General features: G+C 41.9%; 1 protein-coding gene across 1 annotated transcript in view; it reads right to left on the reverse strand.

Moving 5' to 3' along the window:
- NUP93 (nucleoporin 93) overlaps positions 1-19,321 on the reverse strand; it is a 91,869-nt gene extending 72,548 nt beyond the window's left edge. Inside the window, exons 1-2 of the mRNA XM_045533682.1 lie at positions 19,229-19,321; positions 7,053-7,245 (exon numbers count right to left, since the gene is read on the reverse strand). Of these exons, the coding sequence (XP_045389638.1) occupies positions 7,053-7,231 (179 nt within the window). The 5' untranslated portion in view covers positions 7,232-7,245; positions 19,229-19,321. The remainder of the gene's footprint in view (positions 1-7,052; positions 7,246-19,228) is intronic.
- Positions 19,322-23,799: the final 4,478 nt, after the last annotated feature.

Consider the following 23,799-nt stretch of genomic DNA (forward strand, 5'->3'; position numbering starts at 1 on the left):
TCAGATAGACAATCTTGCCTGTCTCTTCTAACAATCCTTCATAGTTAACTCTCTAAACAGTGGTTCTCAACACTGGTTGCACATTAGAATAATCACCTAGGCAACTTTTTTCCCAATGATTTTGATCAGTCTTGGGTGAAGCCTGAGCATGGATGTTAGTACAATGTCCTCTCTCCTTTTTTCTTAACAGCTTTACTGGGACATTAATTCACATACCATACAATTCACCATTTTTAAAGAGATTAGGTCTTGCTATGTTGCCCAGGCTAGACTCAAGCTCCTGGGCTCAAGCCATCTTCCTGCCTCAGCCTCCCAAGTAGCTAGGACTACAGGTACATGCCACATGTCATGCCTGGCTTGACAATTAACCATTTAAAGTATACAATTCCATGATTTTTATTAATAGTATATTTACAGAGTTGTACAACCATCACCACAATCAATTTTAGAATACTTCCATAACCCCCAAAATAAACCCCTACCCATGAGTAATGATTCTCCACTTACCCCAAAACCTCCCCCTTGTCCCCTGGCAACCATTAATCTACTTTCTGTCTCTATAGATTTGCCTATTCTGGACATTGCTCTAAATGTAATCATACCAACATACAGTCTTTTATGACTGGCTTCTTTCACTTAGCATAATGCTTTCAAGTTTCATCTATGTTGAAGCATGTATGAATATTATTTTATTCCTTTCTATTGCCAAATAGTATTCCATTGTATGGACATACCACATTTTATGTATCCATTCATCAGTTGATGGGCATTTGGGTAGTTTCCACTTTTTGGCTTTTATGAAAAATGCTGCTACGAACATTCATGCACAAGCTTTTGTGTAGACACGTTTTCATCTCTTGGGTATACACCTAGGAATGAAATTGCTAGGCCATGTAGTAACTCCATATTTAACCTGAGGAACTGCCAAACTATTTTCCAGTGTGGATGAACCACTATACATTCCCCTCAACAGTGCATGAAGGTTTCAATTTTTTCCACATCCTCACCAACACTAGTTATTATGTCTTTTTGTTTACAGCTATCTCATTGTGGTTATGATATGCATTTCCTTGAAGTCTAAGGATGGGAGCATCTTTTCTTTTTCTAATATTATTTTATGATTATTATTTTTTTTTTAGAGACAGGATCTTTGTCACCCAGGCTAGAGTGCAGTGATTTGATAATAGCTTTGCTGTAACCGTGAACTCAAGCAATCCTCTTGCCTCAGCCTCCCAAGTAACTAGGACTACAGGTACATGCCACCATGCCCAGCTAACTTTTAAAAACATTTTGTAGAGACGGGGTCTCACTATGTTGCTCAGGCTGGTCTCAAACCCCTGGCCTCAAGCGATTCTCCTGCCTCGGCCTCCCAAAGTGCTTGGATTATAGGTGTTCATATACAGCCATGGGAGCATCTTTTTATCTGCTTATTGGACAAAGATCTTTTGCCCATTTTTTAATAGTTTATTTGTCTTATTGAGTTCTAAGAGTTTTTTACATATTTTGTATACAAGTCCCTTGGTGCTGCAGTCCCCAACCCCCCACACGCCTGCCACAGTGGGAGGTGAGCAGCAGGTGAGCTAGCGAAGCTTCATCTGTATTTACAGCTGCTCCCCATCCTCACATCACTACCTGAGCTCCGCCCCCCGTCAGATCAGCGGAGGCATTAGTTGCAGGAAAACAAGCGCAGGGCTCCCACTGATTCTGCATTATGGTGAGTTATGTAATTATTTCATTATACATTACAATATAGTAATAATAAAGTACACAATAAATGTAATGTGCTTGAATCATCTCAAAACCATACTCCCCACCCGACATCTGTGGAAAAACTGTCATCCATGAAACCAGTCCCTGGTGCCAAAAAGATTGGGGACTGCTGCATAGCAGACACATAATTTGCAAATATTTTCTCCCATTCCGTGGGTTGTTTCTGCACTTTCTTGATTGTAACTTTTGAAGCATAAAATTTATCACTTTGATGAAGTTCAACTAATCTATGTTTGATTCTGTCACTCATGCTTTTGGTGTCATATCTAAGAAAGCTCTGCCTAACCTAAGGTCAGAAAGACTTAACGTCTGTATTTCCTTCTATGAGTTTTATAGTTTTAGCCCTTACATTTAGGCCTGCAATCCATTTGAAGTTAATGTTGGTGTATCGTGTGAGGTAGGTGTCCACCTTCATTCTTTTGCATGCAGATATCTAGTTGTCCCAGCATCCTTTGTTGAAAAGACTGCTCTTTTTACCCTGTATTGTTTTGGCACCCTTTTTGAAAATATACACATAGGTTTATTTCTGGACTCATAATTCTATTCCATAGATCTATATGTCTATCCTTATGCCAGTACAACACAGTTGTGATTACTGTCACTTTGTAGTAAGTTTTGAAATTGCAAGTGAGTCTTCCAACTTTCTTCCGCTTTTTAATGATTGTTTAATCTAAACCAGGTCCCTTGCATTTCCATATGGATTTTAGGATCAACTTGTCACTTTCTACAAAAAAAGCCAGCTGGGATTTTGATAGAGATTGTGTTGAACCTGTGGATCAATTTAGGGAGTCGTAACATTTTAATATTAAGTCTTCTGATCTATGAACATGGTATGCCTGTCACCTGCTTTCTTAAACAAATCATGAAGTCCTAAACACTCTTCTCCATCTTGCATTTTTTAACTTAATAATGTGTCCTGGAATCACTCCATGGTAGCTTATATTCTCTTTCCTTTGTGCTACTGAAAAGTACTGCACTATATAGACAGACCACATTAATTCAACCAGCCCCCTATTGATGGACACTTGATTTGTTTCCTCTTTTTGCTATTACAAATAATGCTGCAATGAATATCCCTGTGCACAAGTCTTTTTGTATTTTTGCCAGTGTATCTTTGAGATGGAACCCTAGAAGTGGCATTGCTAGGATTGCTAGGTCAATTTTGCTAGCTATGTCCAAATTCTGTCCCACAGTGCTATATCTCCACCAGTGATACATGAGAATGTATCCAGTGCCCAAATAATTTTAAAGTGTACCAGGGTTGAGAACCTCAGAATTTAAAAATTAGCTACTAGAATTATTAGAAGAGAGGAAAAGAAGTCATTTTATCAAAAAGACACCTGCATGTGAGTGTTTATTGCAGCACAATTCACAACTGCAAAAATGTAGAATCAACCCAAGTGCCCATCAATTCATGAGTAGATTAACAAAATGTTGTATATATACACCATGGAGTATTACTCAGTCATAAAAAGGAATGAATTGTCTTTTCCAACAATTTAGATGGAACTGGAGACCATTATCCTAAGTGAAATATCTCAAGAATGGAAAAACAAACACCACATGTACTCTTTAATAATTTGGAACTAATTGATGGGCACAGAAAGAAGTAAAAATCATTGGAAATCAAGAAGAGAGGAGGGGGGAGGAGGGGGGAGGCGGGGAGAGGAGGGAAGGGGTAAAAACCTATCTAACAGGTACAATGAATACTATTCAGGTGATGGGCACACTTATAACCCTGACTAAAGTATTATAAAAGCTATCCATGTAACAAAAATATTTGTATCCCCCATTAATATTTTGAAATTTAAAAAAAAAGTATTATTAGAAGAGAAAGGTCATCTAAGTGGGTAGCACCTGCAGGAACTGTCTAGTGCATGGCTTATTCAGTACATCTGCAGAAACCCTGATAGGAAGAGGGGAGAAAAAGACTGATGAAGGAGACAGGGAATCTAGGGTAGGGATGGTTTTACAAATAAAGGCTGTACTAGAAACTTTCAGTTCTTAAGGGCAGAAAAACCCAAAGGTTCCTGCCTTCTACCTGCCTCAATTCCTGAAAGCCAGGGAGCCCCTCCTGAGCAGAAAGCCATTAAAGCTAGAGTCAAACACTCTAGTCCTGGAAGAGTAGAAGGACTAGGACTATTCCCAAAATACATGGGGAGGAGAAAGAATGTCAGGAGGCCTCACCTGTCACTCACTCACAGAAAATCTTGCAGATAACACTTTCCCAAGCCTCAGTTTTCTCCTCTGTTAAAGGTTGTGAAAAATCCCTGTATCACCCACCTCTCAGGCTTTGCAGAACCACATGAGAGAACGCCTATAACAATCCTTTGGGAACTGAAAAATGACATACAAATGTAAGGGAATCTTACTGATTAAGTTGGATTTGAATTCTGGTTTAGCCATTTACTGTGTGACTTTCCTCAATTATAAAATATAGATAACACATGTTTCGCAGGGTTATTTTAAGAAGAAATTATATAATGCACGTAAAGTGTGTGGTATAGTGCCTAACAAATAGTAAGTGCTTAAAAAGATAGCTTAGTAGTATTATCACAACTAAAGTTATCATTTGTTGTGTAACTTTGGGCAAATAAATGTTTGTGTGTGCTTTGCATGAATATGGAGAAAAGAGTAAAAGAATAAGCAAATTAATAACATTGGTTACCTTAAGGATAAAGTGAGGAAAAGAATGACTACTGGCTTTTTCTCTGTATACCTCTAGGTTCTCTGGTTTCAGAGTTTGAATGGAAAAATGAGGTTAGGAATCTCCAATGGGAAAAGAGGAGTATGCAATGGATAATGGGCACCTAGGGAGGGCTTCACAGATACTGATAGTATTCTCTGTCTTAACTGGGCAATGTGCACATGGGTATTCATTCATTTTATTATTATCATTTACACCAGGAGTCAGCAAACTTCCTCTGCAAAAGACTTACAGTAAATATTTCAGGCTCTGCAGACCATATGATCTCTGTAGCAACTACTCATCTCAGCTACTGTAGCACAAAAGCAGCACAGACAATACAAATAAGCATGGCTTTTTTCCAATAAAACTTTAACAAGCAGCAGCAGGATGAATGTGGCTCACCGGCTGCAAACCCCTGATTTGCACCTTAATGTATGCTATGGATACTCTTTATGGGTGAAAAATTTAACAATTTAAAAAGCTCAAACACACATAAGCAAAAAACCCAACAAATCTGTTCACTAAATCAAAAAAAATCCAACATAGTGTATTTAAACAAATAAATTCAACACAAAACAATTCAATCTTAAATCTACAATCTAAAATCTAAAAGACAAAATTTTCTTTCAAAACTTATTTGATATAAGAAAATTTTTCCTACTCAGTTCTCTCTTCTGCCCGCATCCTGTATGTACTAAAATATTCACATCACACTTTATGTCTCTGCCTATCAAGAAGATGGAAAAATACAGTCATCAGCCCTTTGGTTTCTTTTTAAGCACCTGCCCCACCCTATACCCATTTTTTCAATGTTCCAACTTCCTCCTCCCTAAAATAATGAATTTAAGGTAGAAAGAGATGAGAAAGAATGGAAATTTACAAGGAAGAGAGCATGACTGATAATTTTTACCAAGAAAACACTTTCCCTTTTTGCTCCTAATAGGCTGTAAAGCTGATGCAATTAAATTATAACTATAGCAACTCAGCTGGCATCACGGGCCTTTTGCTCCAGCAGCATCTCTGCACACAGCACAAAGCTGCATGCTCACGACTGGGAGTAACTGCAGGCAGCCAGGAGCAGCAGCTAAGGAGCCTGCAGGGAGGGCAAGTTAGCAGAAATGTCTAAAGGCAGGTTGGGTGTTAGGAAGCCATGTAGGGGAGCAGTTGGCTGCATTTGGCTGCAAGGCTGGAAGGCAAAAAAAAAAATCCCTGCCAGGGTTCCTCTAACTTGCCTTTACCAATGCCACCAGAACCAAAACCAAGTATTTATTTTTAAAAAATAACATTTGAGGGGGGGACTACAAAAGAACATCCTTACTGACTCAACAGGGCAGCCAAACCATTCAACACTCAAGATTAGCTGGGAAAAAAATGTGGCCCACTCTTACATTATACTCACTCCTGTGACATCAAGTACCTAGAGCAGACAATGTCCCCATGTTATGACCAGCGTTTAGTTCTTTCTCAGTTCAAGAAATGAAGACTGAAGAGATGACTGACAATTTCCCATATCTCCTGCACAGAATGTCAGCGACTTCCAGACCCATCAAAGGCATAAGTGGCAGTTCCCCATCTGTCCTCTCATGGCCCTTCCTCAGGGCTACATGCGCTCTGGAGTCAGCCTTGCTGGCTTCGAATCCTGACTCACCACTTATCAGCTGTGTGGCCTGAGAGAGTTACTTGCCCTCTCTGAGTCTTAGTTGCTCAACTGTAATATGGGGATTATAGTCCTAATGTTGGTTGTCAGGATTAAGCAAAATCTTAAATCCAGCCAAGCTTCTGACACACAGTAACTAGTAAATCACATTTTTCCTATGGAAAGCAGCACGGTTTTTTCTTGCCCCACTCCCCATATAATACTCTCCTTGAGGGCAAGGACCATGTCTAATTCACAGTTGTAGCCCCAAGAACGGTCCAGGACTGGTACGGCGTAGACCCTAAGTACATATTTGGGGAATCAACAGCCCAACTGATGCTGTGTGGCAGAGCGGCTGCTGGGCCAGGCAGGCAGCACTTTTCCCCAGCTGCACTCTCTTGGGGCTCACCCACTTTCCTGTTCTGCAATCAGCTAGAGGCTATTTGCAAGGCTTTTTAGAGGCAGCCTCTGGGGTCACTGACAACAAGCAGACAGAATCGCTCCTCACTTGGACGGCTTCTTGTCACTGACTGCTCATTCATTTCTTCCAAGTGCTCTTAAAACTTGCTCTCTGGCTTTGACGTAACACTTCTCTGTGTGGCCCGTATTTATTAACATACTTAGGGGAGCCATTTTATGACTCCATAGTCAGCAAACCCAAGCACGAACTACTGTGACCAGTTTCTGCATAATGGAAATCTTCCACCCCTCCCACTCCGTGATCATCTCTGCTTGCGATACGGGCTCCTAGCTTGATCAGGCAGACAGGCTGGAAAACATGAAAGGCAGGGAAACAAACCAAGGCTGCTGACCTGTTTACAAAACCTTTCTGAGTTCTCGAAAATCTGGCTTGTGACTGTCATTCACAGACTGCATCTGAATTCAAGGCAGGAAAGAAGAAACAGATCCTGCCCCCGAGCCACCCAGTACCAGTGCTGCCTCCCTACCAGTACTCACGCCTTGACATCTGCTGTCTCCTGGGACGTGCGTGTGAGGGTACGGGAACGCAGGCGCTCGCCCGCCTGCTGGATCTCCTGTAAGTTCCGTTCCACATGGGGAAGCTCTGAGATGCCCTCAGTCTCTGCAGCAAGCTGTTCAGCTTGCTGAAGGAGCTCACCAAACCCTTCAGTATCCATTGGAGATGCAGATCCTAGATGGGGGAGAAAAAAAAAAGAGATCTAAATCAAGGGAAAGATAGGCTTCAAACACTGCCTGAATCTGTTACAAGCTTAATGAAACAGAAGAACTTTTTGTAAACAGACAAGGAGACAGCTCATCAACAAGCAGGATTTGTTCCTGAACATAGCCCAAGAACAGGCTTGACAGAGAAAATGAGTCAGACTGTGAAGAAACAGATCATTTCTGTGCATATTGACAGCCCCAAGATTGATTTCTGCCACCAGAATGAATGCAAAGACATCAAGCCACAGACCAGAATTCCTGCCTCCTGCCACAGACCCAAAGCAGATAAGGAAATGGAAGCACTGTGGTAAAACCTCTAGGAGGCTTAAAGAACAAGCCACCTGCACCTCCTATTCCTCCACCCATCTCAGAAAAACACTACCACCTGAAAATCGCCGAGCAACTTACAAGGCCTTGTCTCGTATGATCCTCATGCAACTCTGTGAGGTTTCTGAGTAGACAGAAGCAGCAACTCCAGTCTACAGAAGCTCAGTTACATGCCCAGAATACTCTCTGTTGTAATTTGGCTGAACGGAAACCAGAACACAGGTCTTCTGAATAACCACCAACTCTCCTCCCTCCCCCAGTGTTACTCTAACACACCTGCCCCTTCACTAACAGAAAGGACGTTCTTTTATTCGTGTCCAGGTCTCCATTCACACACTCTTTAGCCTACAAAGTTACTGAGGGCAGCGATCTGTGTCTGTCTGTTATACATGACATTCAGGACATTAGACTTAATTGTTACTATACCTACCACTTTTAGAAATAGCATTACTGCTAATTATACTAATATAAATTACAGCTGGCTTCTAGGCATGACTATTTTTAGCAAAACCACCTGTTTCTCCAACAATTGATCAGGAAAAGCCCTATGAAGTGTTGATATTTAACAGATATTACACATTTATGAATCTCATATATACTGCACCATCTTTGTATAAGGTTCTTGACCAAGAGAATGTTTTTAACTCCTACCACTATTTAAATCAACAGAAGATAAAAAGTATCACCATCATAAAAAAAACTTTACATCGCTAAAAGGTTAAGAACAAAATTATTTTTAAAAAAGAACAAAATCCTTTAAACAGCAGTTCTTGATTATACTTTTCTTTTTCGTTTTAATCCCACAGCTTCTAATGCACATGTGAAATCCCACTGGTTTAGAAATATAGTTATAATATTAACATAATATATAATTATATCTCAGCTATGAAACATAGGTTAATGTTAAAAGGACACTGTTACCACCATAAATCCACAGTGTGAGAATAAGGACTTTTTTAAATGAGCATTAAAGGACATTAAATTTAAAGGCAAGGGCACAAGGTTAAAAAACAAAAATAGCTCAGCTGGAGTAAACATGAAAACACTGGTATTCTTTATGAAGTTCCAAGCTGACTTTAATCTTTAACAAAAATTCATATATGTAATAACTCTTAACCTAAATTTTCTAGAAAATCATCATAATTTTTTTTTTTTGACCCAACACAATCACGCTGTAAGAGGCAGGAAACGGAGATGGGAGAACTAGGAAAGTATTCTCTGGGACAGAAGAAGAAACAGAAGAGTACTGGGGGGGGAGGAGGAGTATTTTTAAACAACCGCTCCTGTCTGAGGGAGAAACGTTTTTCCTCAGAAATGTTCAAGGCCAATGACATTCCACTAACTACCAGAAACATGGTCACTCACCAGAAAGAGGAAAGAAAACCAAAATGCTGCCTCCTCCCTCCATTTTTTTTTTTTACTCTAAGATAAAAATAATTTTTCTAACAGAGCCAAAGAAAAAGAAATACTTTTCTCTTTCAGGAGGAAACTTTGGAAATTCCTACATAAAGAACCGAATGAAACAAAACTTTTCTATGTTTCTATGTTTAAAAAGATGAAGAAAGAAAAAGGAAAAATGAAAGAAGTACATCTAACATTTCACTCCCATGTCAGACAAATTCAGACAAAGGAAATGTTCAACTTCTCAAACGATCAGCAATGAATTTGAGTATAACAAATGCAAAATAAACTCATGATTTACTTTAGCATGGTCCAATAAATAAAGATTTTTTAAAAGTTAATTATACAGAATTATTTTGACCATGGTGAAATAAAGGCTGAATCTCTAAACAACATCCTAAAGTTAATATGCCCCAAACTGAGCTCTAACTTTTCATCTCCAAAACCTGTCCCTTGGTCTTCTCATCGTGTGGAGACTCTGTTAGTCAGCTGCGTGGGCCAAAACCCTTGGAGGCCCCCCTGACTCATATCCCACATCCAATCAGCCAATAAAGCCTTTCAAATCTACCTGCAAAATGCATCCAGAATCTGCCTCTTCCCACTGTCTCTACCTAGCCACCTCCCCCCATCCTCACCTCCTCCCCAGACTCCCTCAGCAGCCTCCCTCCCTGACCCCCCTGCTTCAGCCCTTGCCTCCTACAGTCTATTCCCCTCTGCAGCAACCCAGCAACCAGTGATCCTTTTAAGGTCAGATCACATCCCTCCTCTGCTTAAAGCTCTTTGTTATACAGAGTGAAGCCCAAACAAGGGGCACCTCCAGCCCCATCCCCACTCCTTTCCTGGGCTCTAGCCACCCTGGGGCCTCCTTGCTGGCTCCCAAAGGATCAGGCACATTCCTGCCCAAAGCCTTTGCACACCCTGTATCCTACACTGAAATGCACCTCCCCCAGATATCATGGCTGATTCTCCACCTCTGTTTCAGCTCAACAGTCACCTCACCTTTGAAGCCAACCTAGAATGCTGCTATTAAAAGTGCAACCCACCCCCACCTGCAACACTCCCCCATCTCCCCAACAGTCTGTCACCTCCGTAAGAATATAAGCTGCACAAAGACAGTGTTTTTTTCGCTGATATACCTCAAGCTCCCACAATGGTGCTTGGCACATAGTAGGTGCTCATTTGTTGAATGAATCAAGTTTTATTCTTCCTTTAGTGGAGTGTCTATCCTTATCAAAGGCTTCCTGCACTCCCAGGCCAAATCGGCACCCACTGACAAACAGAGACCTGAGCAAAAACATCCTCTTCTGACTACCAACTGATACTTAACATTTCTGAGGCTGCACAACATAAGGCAGTGACAGCATAAATGGCATGAATTCAGATCACATGTGGTCCAGACTAGTGCTTTTCCTCTAAGTACCCAGACCAAAAACCAGCGGTATTTTGGAAGAAACAACCAAGTTTTAAGGTAAACAGAATTCTAAACCAAAAGAATAAACAAATACATATAGAAAGAGTTTTGCTATATAACTTCAGGGTAGGAGTACAAAGAAAATAAGCTTGTTCCATGTCTGCATAGAAGAAAAGAGAGATGTATATAATACCATATTTTGGAAAAACCAGATCCTTCCTGCATTAAAATTCAACCAGTGGAAATTAATTTTACAAAAAAGTTTTATTAAAGTTCCCAAATCTACATTTGATGTAATCATCATCCCATTTCATTAGAATGTTTTAATTTATGGTTGATTTCATAAATTTAAGGACAATTTTTATCCCCTCCACAAAATATCTATTTAGCCATAGAATACAGAGGTTAAATCACTAAATCAATTTTGACCCAAGATACTGAAAACCTAATCATGAAAATAACCTCACTAGCTTTGTCTAATACAGAGAACTAAAATGATCTAGGTGCAGGGGTGGGGGAGGACAGTAGTCCAAGCTTTGTGCTGGGAAAATCTGGCCATGGAAACACTAGATGCAGCTGCACCCTTGGGGAGCTATGAAGGAGGGAGCTAGGAAGAATCTACACTGAGAATTCACACAAGCAGGACATGGAGATCAATGCAGCACAACTAGGGCTGGACAGGAAAAGGCCAGCAAGGACACACTAACAGCGCACTAACTCCTCTATGTTAGCAATGACCCAGCCTTTCAGCATGATCAGATCCTGAGAAGCCTTCAGCAACACTGACAGGCACTTCAGAGAGCACAGTAGGGTACCACAGTCCTGAGCAACAAATTACTCTCCCTGTAAGTAGGACTTGGCAGAAGTCCTACTGAGCCTCCATAGACCTCAGTAGGTCTGAGAGCCTTAAAATGAACAGCAAACTTATCACTGCTGTTAGAAGGCAGGATCGGTTATCTGTGTGTGGGGAAGGACAGAGGGGAATGATGAGAAAAGCCTCAAAGGGGCTGGCAATTTTTTATCTGAGTGTTGGTTGACAGTGTGCTTGCTTTGAGAAAATTCATCGATCTTAGACTCTTATGATTTGTGCACTTTTCTGATTCTACATCATAATTCAATTAAAAGCCCTTCCCACAAAAAACAAGGACAACGATCCACTGTTTTCCAGAGGATACAGTAGGACACCCCACCATGCTAAAAATGAGGAATGCTATTAGTGGAACATTCCCGATCTAGATCTCTTCCCTAACCTACAGTATGCTGAGCAAATTAACTAAAGGAAAAAATTCAAGCCCACAGTTTTAGAGAGATAGCTCCTACCTAGAGCTAAACCAAGGGCTGGCCAAACTTCCATTTCCTCATACTGGTCTACATTCACCTGTCATTCAGTGGCTAAAAAATATGCCCCTTTGGGACACATCAAACATTCATAAATGAGAAAAAAAAAAATCCCCTAACCACATATAAGGTGAAATGAACTAAATACAAAGGCAGAGCAAAAATGCATCAAATAATTTCACTTCATTTGCTATTAACATATGAGTCTTAATCATGAAAAATATGGTCTTTTCCACATTCTGAATATAACCATGTTAAATATTTAATCAAGCCAGAAAAGAATAGATACTTATATATTCCAATTGCTGAGCACTTCTAAACCATTTTTTATATCAGTATTCTCAAAGAGTGGTCCCTTCAGGATTTTGCAGATGGTCTGAATCTTAGTCTCTTATAATATTCATGCTTATTATATTAAAATATCCACATATCTGTTTTCTGGTACTAATTATTAGTTCATTAGTTTCTTTTCTTTTACTTTCAAACCACCAGGCACAAGTATTATAGAATAACTCGTTGTGGACTTCCAAGCTGGGGAACCATTGAGTCAACCCAGAAAGGGCTGTTCCTTACTACTTCTCTTGACTTAAGCCTATATTACCCCCAGGATATACTCCAGAAAGTCAGAGCCTTCAGAGCCTCAAAGCTGACAAAGGGGAAAAGGAAAGAGAAATACGGAAGCTTTAGAGCGATCCATCCTAGACCTGTCTGCCAAACCCTTGCCCAGTTTCTAGGGCAAAGGTCAGCAATTTTTTTCTCTAAAGAGACAGATAGTGAATATTTTAGGTTTTGTGCGCCAGTCTCTGTCATAACTATTCAACTCTGCCATTGCAGCTTGAAAGCAGCCATAGATAATATGTAAACAAATGAGCATGGCTACACTCCCAATAAAACTTTAATCATGAACACTAAAATTTAAATTTCATAAAATTTTCATGTGGTCATGAAATATTCTTTGGATTTTTTTTTTTCAATGATTTAAAGATGTAAAAACTCTTCTTAGCTTATTTGGTCCATGGGTCATTGTTTGCCAACCCTGGCCTAGCGTATCTGAGCTGGACCTAGTAAGTAAGCTACCCTCACTAGAGACCCTGCAGTGAAAACATTGTTATAAGATTAAATGAGTAACACAGAGGCCTGTTACCATCACCTTCCTTCTTTAAACTGTTTATTTAAAGAGTATATTTGGGGGAAAAAATCTGTTTTATAAATGATGAAATCTGTCCTGTAAATGTTCTTTTGACTTAACGCACAGGATGCTACAGGGAATTCACTGCGCTTTTCAAGTATAATGCAACATATTAAACCCATGTGAATCCTCCCTTTTCCTTATCACTCACAATACAAACAGCCCAGTTGTCCAAGAAATACAAAGAGCTGAGAAAGAGATGAAAGAACAAAGACAAGTCCATCTGTCTTTTCTTCAATGTTAAAAGAATCTCTCTCGACTTACTGACTTATACATGGAGATGACACCAATTACTTTCCCTGCAGAATTTCAACATTATCAAACAATACTTATTACCACTTTCTGAGGAATTCTAATTTTACTACATACCCAAATATCATCTCTTTCAGCTATAAAGATTCTGCAACCTAACACAGGCAGTTAGCACAGCTATATTTTTTGGATGTTGTCAAGGGGGAGCTTTTATATACATCAGAGGAAATAACTGATGTTGCTATTTATACCTTTTTTCTTCAAAATGTACAACAATGTTCTTCCTTTTTGACTATTTTTAAATTTTAATATAACAGTAAAATAAAATTTTAAAAATACTTTAAACAGAATGGGTAAGTAAAAAACTAGATTCTGAACCCAAGTACCTGGTTCCAATCCAGATTGTTCACTACCAGCAGAAGGTGGATTGATTCACCCTTGAGATAAAAATCTAAATCTCTCCATCTCAATTTCCTCATCTATAAAAAGAAGATAATTCCTACCTACTTCAAGGGGTGGTTGATACACAGAAAGTATATTATAAACTCTGCTGAGTTATGTCATTGTGAAATGCTATTTTAGCTTTTTTCCAAAGTTGCCAATTTGGCAACATTTTATCATTTAATTATAAACATCTCTGCTTCAAAAAAATCTTCTAGTAAATATTTGATCCTAAATTTATAACTTAGTCACAACTTTATATCATTCTGTAAGAACTTCTGGATGACAACTACAATCTTTAAATGTATGTTACATTGCCCACTATCAAATATGGTTTTTATTATAAATCCAAACTTCCACAATGAAGGTGTGATTCAAAAGAAATTCAGCATCTAATTTCAAGCAGGAATCTTGCCCTCAAACCTTCTTATTAATCAGACTATGACAGGATTAAAACACAAGAATAATGTTCAACATTCAATACCAAAGATTGATGTGAAAAGCCTCACTCGAGGTATCAAAAGTTTAATACTGGTTCTGCTCTCCTCTTTTCTTTTGAATATATAAACTATGGTTAGATGACAATATCATTCCACTTTTTACTGTATCTGTCAGCTGTCAATTACAACCACCACCAAAAAGGGAATTACATCTTGACAGACACTATTGTTTCAGAAGCCTCTAGCAGAGGGGGAAAGAATGATTTAAAAATTGTTTAAAAATTCTTTATATTCTTGTGAGACAAAGTAAAAGAGAGTTAGACCTAATCATTATTCAGAAGGTAGAGTTCTGGAGAAAACAAAGAACTAAAATAAATTAACCTAGACAGAAGAGAAAGAATTAGGTGATTTAGTAGCAACACTGCCCTCAATGACTCAGTGTTACGCAGTGAAGAACGTGTAGTATCGGTTTTCTTGATACATAAAATATTACTTGTATTATTTTCTCTTCAATGAGCCAAAAGAAGTAATAACCTGGCATCACATAGAAACATAAATTATCTACATAAGGAACTTTCTGATAAACTCTTGGCTGCACAGTCAAATAGAGGGGCTTACCTGGGAAGGAAGAGCTGCAGACTCTAGCCTGGCTCCATCCCTCATCGGCCCTCTCACCCTGGGACTGGTTCCCCCTTGGATCCCAGTTTCACCACCAGTGTGATGAGGGGGTTGCTCAGGTGATTTCTAAGGGCCTGCTCACAATGAAGAATCTACAAATGTGGGATATTTTAATTCAGTCTTTAAATTCACTTAATGCCTTGTAGGGAAGGAACAAGCCATTTTAATGGTGATAAAAATTATCCGTATACGGAACCTTAGGAATGACACCGGACCTATCTTACAACAGGCATAAATAGGGTCAGATCCCTAAGTCAGCCCCAAAAGGCCTCTGGCTCTGGCTCTTCTCTCTAAACCAACACTACTCAACTTTGTCCCCCAGGAGACATTTGGCAATATCTGGAGATATTTTTGGTTGTCACAACTTCGGGCCTTTGAGAGGTAATCAAATTTAGATGAGATGATGAAGGTGGGGTCCTCAGGTTTACCTCAATATCCATCACACAAAAATTTCTACTTATCTAAATTCCTTTTCACTCCATTCATTTATTTACTTGCCTGACAGTGGGAAGAGTTCATGTCAATGACAGTGGGAATGACAACAGCCATCACTTCCTGAGCTCTGGCTGTGTATGAGTCCCCACCATGGGCTTTACTGTATAATCTAATGTCATCCTCATGGATGCCCTCTGGTGTCCAAACTTGCTCCTTTCCCTCCATTTCTTCTTCATTTAAGCATCTTCATGCTTTGAGTTGCTCAGGCCTATAACCCTGGCATTGTCCCTGACTTCTTTTCCCCTCTCAGACACTACATAAGCAATTCATGACGCTAAATTTATTCTTAAAATATATATACATGAGTCAGATATATACATGTCTCTTCTACCACTATTACCCTGGGCCAAGCCACACTCATGTATCACATTGGGGTGATAACAGTAGCCTCCTATCTCCCTGTTCTTACTTTGTCCCCTCTTGTTCCCCAGTCTGTTCTCCATACCACTGTGGGAATGAGCCTCTGAAGAGGCCCAACACCTCAATAGTCTCCATCACTCATAGACTGAGATCCAAAGTCATTACCTTGTGCTGTGAAGCCTACATGACTGTCCCCTGCCCCAACACCTTCAGCCCTAAGGTCTCCTGCTCTCCTTTAAATATGCTAAATACACTGCTGCCTCAGGGCTTTTGCAGTCACTGTTTCCTCTGCATCTGCCGGTACATTCTCCCCATAAATATCCCTGTGGCTCACCCTGTTACTTCATTCAGGTTTCTGCTCAAAGGTCTCCTTTTTAAAGAAGCTTCTCTTCTCAGCACACCCCAGCTAAAGCAGTCCCACCATCCTCTCTCCTGCGTTTCCCTGTTTTATCTCCTTGGCAGCACTTGTCAATACCTGGCATCACATGTCTACTTGTTTATTCATTTATTGTCTGTCTCCTAACAAACAGATATAAACTCCCCGAGTCTGGGAACCTTTTCTGGTTTGTCCACAGCTCCATTCCTAGTGCACTGAACAAACAGTACCTACTGTTCAATAAATGTGTTAAATAAATGAAGGAAGAAAGATGGAAGTATAACTTTGATGTACCTTACAGACCAAGATAGGAATTTAGAAAACAAGGAATCAATAGACATTTTTGGCAAGGTTTGAGGAAGGTTATTCTGGCAGTTAGCAACTGTGTATCAAGGATGTAGCTACTGTCTGAGGGCACTGTTGGAGTTACAAAAATGTATAAAGCATTTCAAGCTTTAGGTTGTTTGGGGAAGAAGGGATATAGGCATCAATAGACAATAATATAAGGCAAATAAATGAGCTAGGAGGACCCTAATCAATCAAAACAAAGGCCACTCCCATATCTCCATGTCCAGCTCAATTCTCTTCCCAAGCCAATATTTCCAACTGTCCACCTGACAGCTACACCTAGAAGACCCACAGGTGCCTCAAACTACACACATCCCAAACCAAACTCATCATTTCTCTCTCCTCTTAGCCACTGCTACGAACACTTCCTCCTCCTAGGGTTCCCAGTTTCTTCTGATGAAACAATTAGCATCCAGTCAAGTCAGCCAGAAACTACCTTTGAGTCACCCAGGCTCTCCTTTCACCTCTTGAACATCAAGCCAATCCCCAAGTCTACCTCTCCAACCTTTTGCAAAGTCATACTCTGATCTCTTACCCCTGCTCTGACCCTCACACAGTCTAAGCCTTCTTGTTCCTCCAACTCATCCTCCTCATGGTCAGAGAGATCTTTATAAAATGCTTCCCTGCCTTAAGCCCATCAGGAACACCTTCCATCCCCCACAGGAAGAGGTGCTCATGCTTTGACATGGTGCCCTCCACAGAACAGGCACTGCCACCCTTGCTTACCATCCTCATCTCTTACCACCTTCCCCCAACTATAGCCTAACAATTCTCTATTCCTTGAGGTGCCTCATGCTGTTCGCTCTCTTTCCTCTGTAAATGCCACGGGCACAACTCTGCGATAACACATACTCATACTCACCTTGTCACATGAGGAACTCCTATATATGCTGCAAAGTCAGCTGGGGCAGCCCCACATACCCCAGACCTCTCCCACACTATCTGAATCTTCTATACTGTTCTTTCATAAGGCAGTAGTTGTGATTATTTCTTTCCACATATGTCTCCCTCTCTAAATGGCAAATTCCTGTAGTGTAAGGTCCACAGATGCTCAACTCTGAATCCCCAGCAGCTAAGTCTGGCAGATAATAGGCACTAAATACATGTCTGTTGAATGTAAGTGACCCGTTTCCTAAACATACCTTGGGCCCTCTCACCCCCAGATCTTTGTCCCAACCCCTCCCTCTTCTTGGCACATCTATCTTTCCCTCTACCTTATTTTCTACTTCAGTCCACCAAGAAACAGATTCAGACACTCAAGCCCACTCACATCTCCAACTGTTCTCCAAGAAACGCTCCCAATATTCCCATGACTTGGTCTCTCATTTCAATCAAGTCTCTGTTCAAACATCCCTGTCTTCCTTTAAAAAAAAAAAAATGCCCTGACACCACATTTTATATCTGTGTATTTATACCTGTGTACTGACTGCTGGTGGTGCCCTCCACAGGTACATCAGCTCAATGAGAGCAAGCCTGGCTCATTCACCACCATATCCCCAAGCCTGTAACAATGCCAGGAACTTTCATATGTTTCATATTTCTTGAGCACCTACTGTGTGCCAGGCCTAGGTATTAGGGACACATCAGGAAAAAAAAACAGACAGAAATCCCCCCTCCTTACATTCCACAGGGGGAAGATAAACAATACACAAGATAAATAAGCAAAATATAAGTGTTAAGGACAACTAAAACAATGAAGGCAGGCAGGAAGTGGGGAAAGCCTTACTAGGTGACCCCAGTAAAGTCCTGAAAGATGTGAAAGGACATGGATATTAAACTGCAAGCACAAAGGCCCAGAGGCTAAAGTATGCCAGACATGTGGAAAGGGACAGTGGCAGAAAATAAGACGGGGAAAGTAATAGTGGGTCAGATTATGTAAAGCCTTACAGCTCCCTGTAAAGGGTTTGTCTATTATTATTGACACAGGGACCTATTGGAGGGTTTAAGCCAAGGAATCATATGATCTGAAAGCCTGTGTTTTAAATATGGGATCTGTTAGCCGAATATGTAAGTATGTAAGGCTATGAGACTGCTTGAGATCATGATGAATGAAAAATGGAAATACTGCAAACACAAATGCACAAAGGGGAATAGTTGAAAGAAAGAAATGAAGAAGAGCTACGATGCCCAGGGCTACCCTCCCACATCCCCCAGAGGGAATATAAAAGGTGACCCTTGTTTCTGCTGGAAGACATATCTCAGGGAAAAACAAAAACCTCCTTCCTACACCTTGCAGAAGGGCAAAGCCACACCAGCGGCTTTGTCAACCGGTCGTCCATTCTTGGAAAATTGACCCATGGGGCCAGCCCCGTAACCTTTTCAAAAGGGACCCAGTCAACTTGGACATCGCCTTTGCAGACGATGGGAGGCAGTGAGTGCAGAGAAAGGCGGGCCCCCTCGGGTTCCAGTCACTAGCATCCCCCTATCTGCCGGTACAGGAGACGTGCCAAGGGCTGGGGTAAGTTAGCGGGGGTCGTCTCCCCTCCCTCCGAAGACCCCTTCCCTCAGAGGGCAACGCCTCCCCCCACAGGGTGTGTCCGCGGGGGGCAAGCGAGCCGGCGGGGCCGGGTCAGGAAGGCAACGAGGCGGGGAGCCGAGGCGGTGAGGGGGCGCCGACCCAGCCACGGGGAGCTGGCGGGGCACAGGGTGGGGGTGACGGCGGGGCGAGCCACGACAGCGTCTTCAGAAAGAGGGCAGCGAAAGGCACTGCCGGGGCGCAGCCCGACGCTGTAACAGGGGGCGGTTCGACACGGCGTAGTGTCGCCGGCGTCATGAGGGGAACGCGAAGCGTGAGCCGCACGGCTCCGAGTGTGGGGACGGGGCTCCACCCAGCCTCGGAGTCCGGGTTCAAGGACAAGCCCCAGGTCGGAAGGGCGCAACCAGAGACACCCTCACCTTGCACGGCAGCCGTCGCCGCCGCTCAGGTCCCGGCTGGAGAACGCGGCCGCCGCTTCTCGCGCCGCTCGCCTGCGCTTCCTGATTGGCCGAGGCTGGCCACTCCCAGAAGCCCCCGCGCGGCGCGCCGCCAAATGAACTTTATGGAGACCTGTGGAGAAGGACAAGGACATGGGCGGGGCTGGGGGCGTGTCGGGGCGGGGCTAGAGGCGGGGCCTTAGGCTGAGCTGTCACTCCTGAGACCCTGGCAGCCACCGCCCTCACCCTTCCCACGCGGTTACAGTTGGCCCTGCCGCGAGAAAGCGATTCTACAGTTCCCTGCGCTAAAGGAATTTCTTACCCCTTACTGAGCGCCAACCAAGTGCCAGGCCCTATTCTAGGAGCTGGGAACACAGTGACGACCACGACAGACAAAAATCTCTGCCCTCACGGGAGTTCTCACTCTGGTGGGGGAAATGAAATATAAAAAGTAACCGAAGTTTATAAGCAGGGCTATGAAGGAAAAAACAGGGTGATGGGAGAAAGAATGCTTGAGTGGTCAAGGAAGGCCTCTCTGAGGAGGTGACATCTGAACTGAAAAAAGAATGATGAGAAAAATGATGAGAAAAGCTAGGCTTGCAAAGTCCTAGCTTTAGAGCATTTCAAGCAGAAGGAAGGAACAGAGTGAAGTCTCAAGGGGAAGCAAGCTTAGTGTTTGGAGAATAGAAAGAAGGGGTGTATGGCTGGAAGATGGTGTGCCGGGGAGGGTCGGGTAAGACTCAGAGGGGACTGGGGCCCCACTTAGCAAGTCCTTTAGAACATGGCAAGAAAGTTGAAATTATTCATCATGTAAATGGGAAGGCACTGACAGTTTGAAGCAAGGGTGTGTTGTGAGCTGACACCTTGAGAAAGATCCCTCTGGCCCTCTGGGGCCAGGAGACTACAGCTTTGTCCAGCACATAAGGATGATGAGACTAAGGTTGTGACAGTGTCCACAAATGCAAAATGCATTAGGGCTCACAATGTGCCAAAAATGAGGAAGACCCTGTTCTCACAATCCATTGAGGAAGCAAGTACATAGATAGTATTTCAATCTAATGTGGTAAGTGCATGACAGAACTATGGAAGGATGCTAAGGGAGCTTAACCTAGTCTGGTGGTACAACTCAGAGAGGACTTCCTGGAGGGAGTGACACCTTAACTGAGCCATAAGGATGAGTAGGTAGGGCTTAGCCTGGCAAAAGACTGACGGAGGGCTTTTCCTGGTTTAAGGAATGGAGTAAGTGGTGGCAGAGAGGAGAGAAACAGTGCTCTCCCCATCCTTGCTGCACCCCTCCTCCCACCTCTGACAAAGCTTCTCTCCTTAACCAAGCTCTAGCCAGGCTCCTCTGAGCCCTCTTCTTGACTAGTATCAACCTTGGCCCATAAAGACTTGAACAAAACACTAACAGTTTCTAACAGCTCCAGGGTACATCCCTAGGATAACCCCACGCTCCTTAAAATGCCTGGCTAAGAAAACTCAAGGCTGCCAAAAGAATTTACTATTTGTTCCAGCCAACACCTGAAGATAGGAAGATAGGGCCCCTATCTGTCAGCTTCTGGGAGTGCAGGAGGCTAACTTCCATAAGTGCCAGTTAACAAGCCCAGATGGATTTCACATGGACCAACCCCCTTCCTGCTGTTTTTTTGTAATCTTTCACTTCCATGACTCTACTCAGCCTCTGCTCACCCCTGTCTCCAGTCCCTCATTCTCCCTTTAAGATGCCCAGTCACTTCTGTACAAATCAAAGTTGAGTTCAGTTCACACTGGACTCGTTTTCCTATTGCAATACTATGTTACTAATTAAAATCTGCCCTTGCCCCTTTAACTAGTGTCTTAGTCTGTGCTGGCTGCTATAATGAACTGCCATAGATTGGATGGCTTATACACAACAGAAATTTATTTCTCACAGTTCTAGAGGCTGGGAAGCCCTAGATCAAAGCCCTGGCAGATTCATTGTCTGGTGAGGGCCTGCTTCCTGATCCATAGACAGTGGTCTTCTGACTGTAACCTCACATGGAGAAAGGGTGAGGGAGCATTCCAGTGTCTCTTTCATAAAGGCACTAATCCCAGTCATGAGGGCTTCACTCTCATGACCTAATAACCTACCAAAGGCCTCATCTCCTAATACCATCACGTGGGGAAGGGGGTGGGGTGGCCAGATTCCAACATATAAATTTTAGGGGGGCACAAATATTAAGTCCATAGCAACTAATGTCCAGCTTTGTTTATTTTTAATACCTCACACCAGCATATTGTGAGTTCTCTGTAAATGATTAGTGCTGATTGACAATATGTGTGGATGTGGCCTTTGTCCCCAAGCTATTAAATATGTATCCAGATCCTGCTGTGGTCAGAGAATATCCACAAAGGTAATAGTATCATGCATCCAAATAATGTTTTATGCTTCTACCTTGCTTTCCCTGTGTGTAAAAATGAATTATTAATCACATCTTAGACAAATGCTTGTGCAACACTGCCATATGAAAAATCAGGACATTTTATATTTCCATACTGTAAAACCCAGCAGTTCCACTCCTAGATACATGCCCTAGAGAAACTCTCACACACGTGCACCCAGAGGTTTGAACAAGAATCTTTATAGCAGCACAGTTCCTATTCACACAAGACTTGAAACAAGTCAAATGTCTGTTAACAAAAATAAATAAATAAACAAATTGTGGGGTATAATGCAATGGAACATCACACAGCAGTGAAGAATGAGTGTGCTACAGCCACAAACACACCATAGATGAATCTCGAAAACAATGTTAGATGGAAAAAGCAAGTACCAGAAGACTATATAGTACAGCATGAGCTCAAAATTTTTACAAAAGTTTAAAAAACAGGTAAAACCAAATAAGATATTGTTTATACATAGATACATTTATGACAAAACTATAAAACATTGAAGTGATGAACAAAAAAATTCAGATTGTGGTTATCTCTGGGGATAGGAAGGAATACGGGAGGATCACCTGGAAAAATGTAATATATTGGATATGTTCTAGTTCTTGGGTTGAGTAGTTGTTCACAGGTGTTCATTATATTATTATTCATTATGACATATAATAATGTACATTATAAATGCCCAAGAAGAGGAAAAAAGCAGAGCAATGTAACTATAATTTTAACTATGTTAAAAATACATATGAGAAAGAGAGAGAAAGGAAGAGAGAGGGAAGATTTTGGAGATATGATAAAGTGGGAGTAGCGTTTCTCCTGGGCGGTGAACCACAGGTGAGCCCCGAAAAGCTAGTGTACTTTTCAAAATTTCTGCAATGAAATGACCATGCGTAATTCCCATAATCGGAAAAAATACACTAAAACTTGTTTTGTTTATTTTGTTTTGTTTGCACAGAGTTATAACAAACATTAGCTTCCCCAGTTTTACCCAGGTATATAATCCACAGAATTTCCTTTGAGGATTCTGAACCCACCTCCAACCCCAGTCTACTCCGTGAGCTGTCTTCTTACCCAGATGCCACAAAGACAGGAATTTCTTTCTCCTGATGGCAAGGTCTGTATCAGAGTAATTTCTGGAGCTGCTTCTAACTATCTGTTAATTAATTATATAGCTTAGAAGAGCTTTTTGAACATCACTTTCAACTAAGCTCAGAATCTTCTAAGCAAGCGCCTTTGTCTTGAAGATTGTTCTGAGATGTGTCCCAGGGCCCTCATAGGTCCTGGGCTTCACTTTCTCCAAGTTGGGGGTTTTCATGCTCTTTCTTATTTAAAAGGGAGCTGGATGGCAGCAGGGAGTCCTTCCCTTTCCCCATTTAGTCCTGTTGGTTCCCAAACATTCTTTAGTAGAACGCATTTTTTCAAAGGAAATCTTTGGTGGAGGCCTTATATGTAGCAAAGATTTGCATGTCTGTGTATATGCCAAGGATATAGCACAATCTTTTCCTCCTGCATAATCATTTTAAACAAATATAAATCTTTGTACTCTTGTCTGGTTGAACTGTAGCACTTTCAGATATTCTTAGTCTTCAGATTAACTCTTCGAGGATATGGGATGTGCATTCAGTGCACTAGACTGTATTACCAGACAGTGGGTCTCCAGTGGACAGCTGCTGCCTAACACTCTGACTCCCCTTCGGGGACCTTTCCTGCCCTGACTCTCAGTGCCTGTGTTTTGATTGGCCTAGCCAATCAGAGCAGGGTCCTGCAGTACCCTGGCTACAGTGACTAGTGCAGGGATGGGTCTGTGACCCAAGAGTGTCAAGAAAACGCACTCTCCAGATGTCCTGCTCAGACAGTTCACTGAAATTGGAACTGTGAAGACGTTTTTGTAGGTTTTATAATTCCCTGAAATTAACTTTTAAAAAATTTGTTTAATTGAGGCTGGATGTGGTGGTTAATGCCTGTAATCCTAGCACTCTGGGAGGCGGAGGCAGGAGGATCGCTTGAGGTCAGGAGTTTGGGACCAGTCTGAGCAAAAGCAAGACCCGTCTCTACAAAAAAATAGAAAAATTAGCCTGGCGTGGTGGCGTGTGCCTGTAGTCCCAGCTACTCGGGAGGCTGAAGCAAGAGGATTGCTTGAGCCCAGG

This window comes from Lemur catta, chromosome 20 (genome assembly GCF_020740605.2).
Source record: "Lemur catta isolate mLemCat1 chromosome 20, mLemCat1.pri, whole genome shotgun sequence".
Taxonomy (NCBI): Eukaryota; Metazoa; Chordata; class Mammalia; order Primates; family Lemuridae; genus Lemur; species Lemur catta.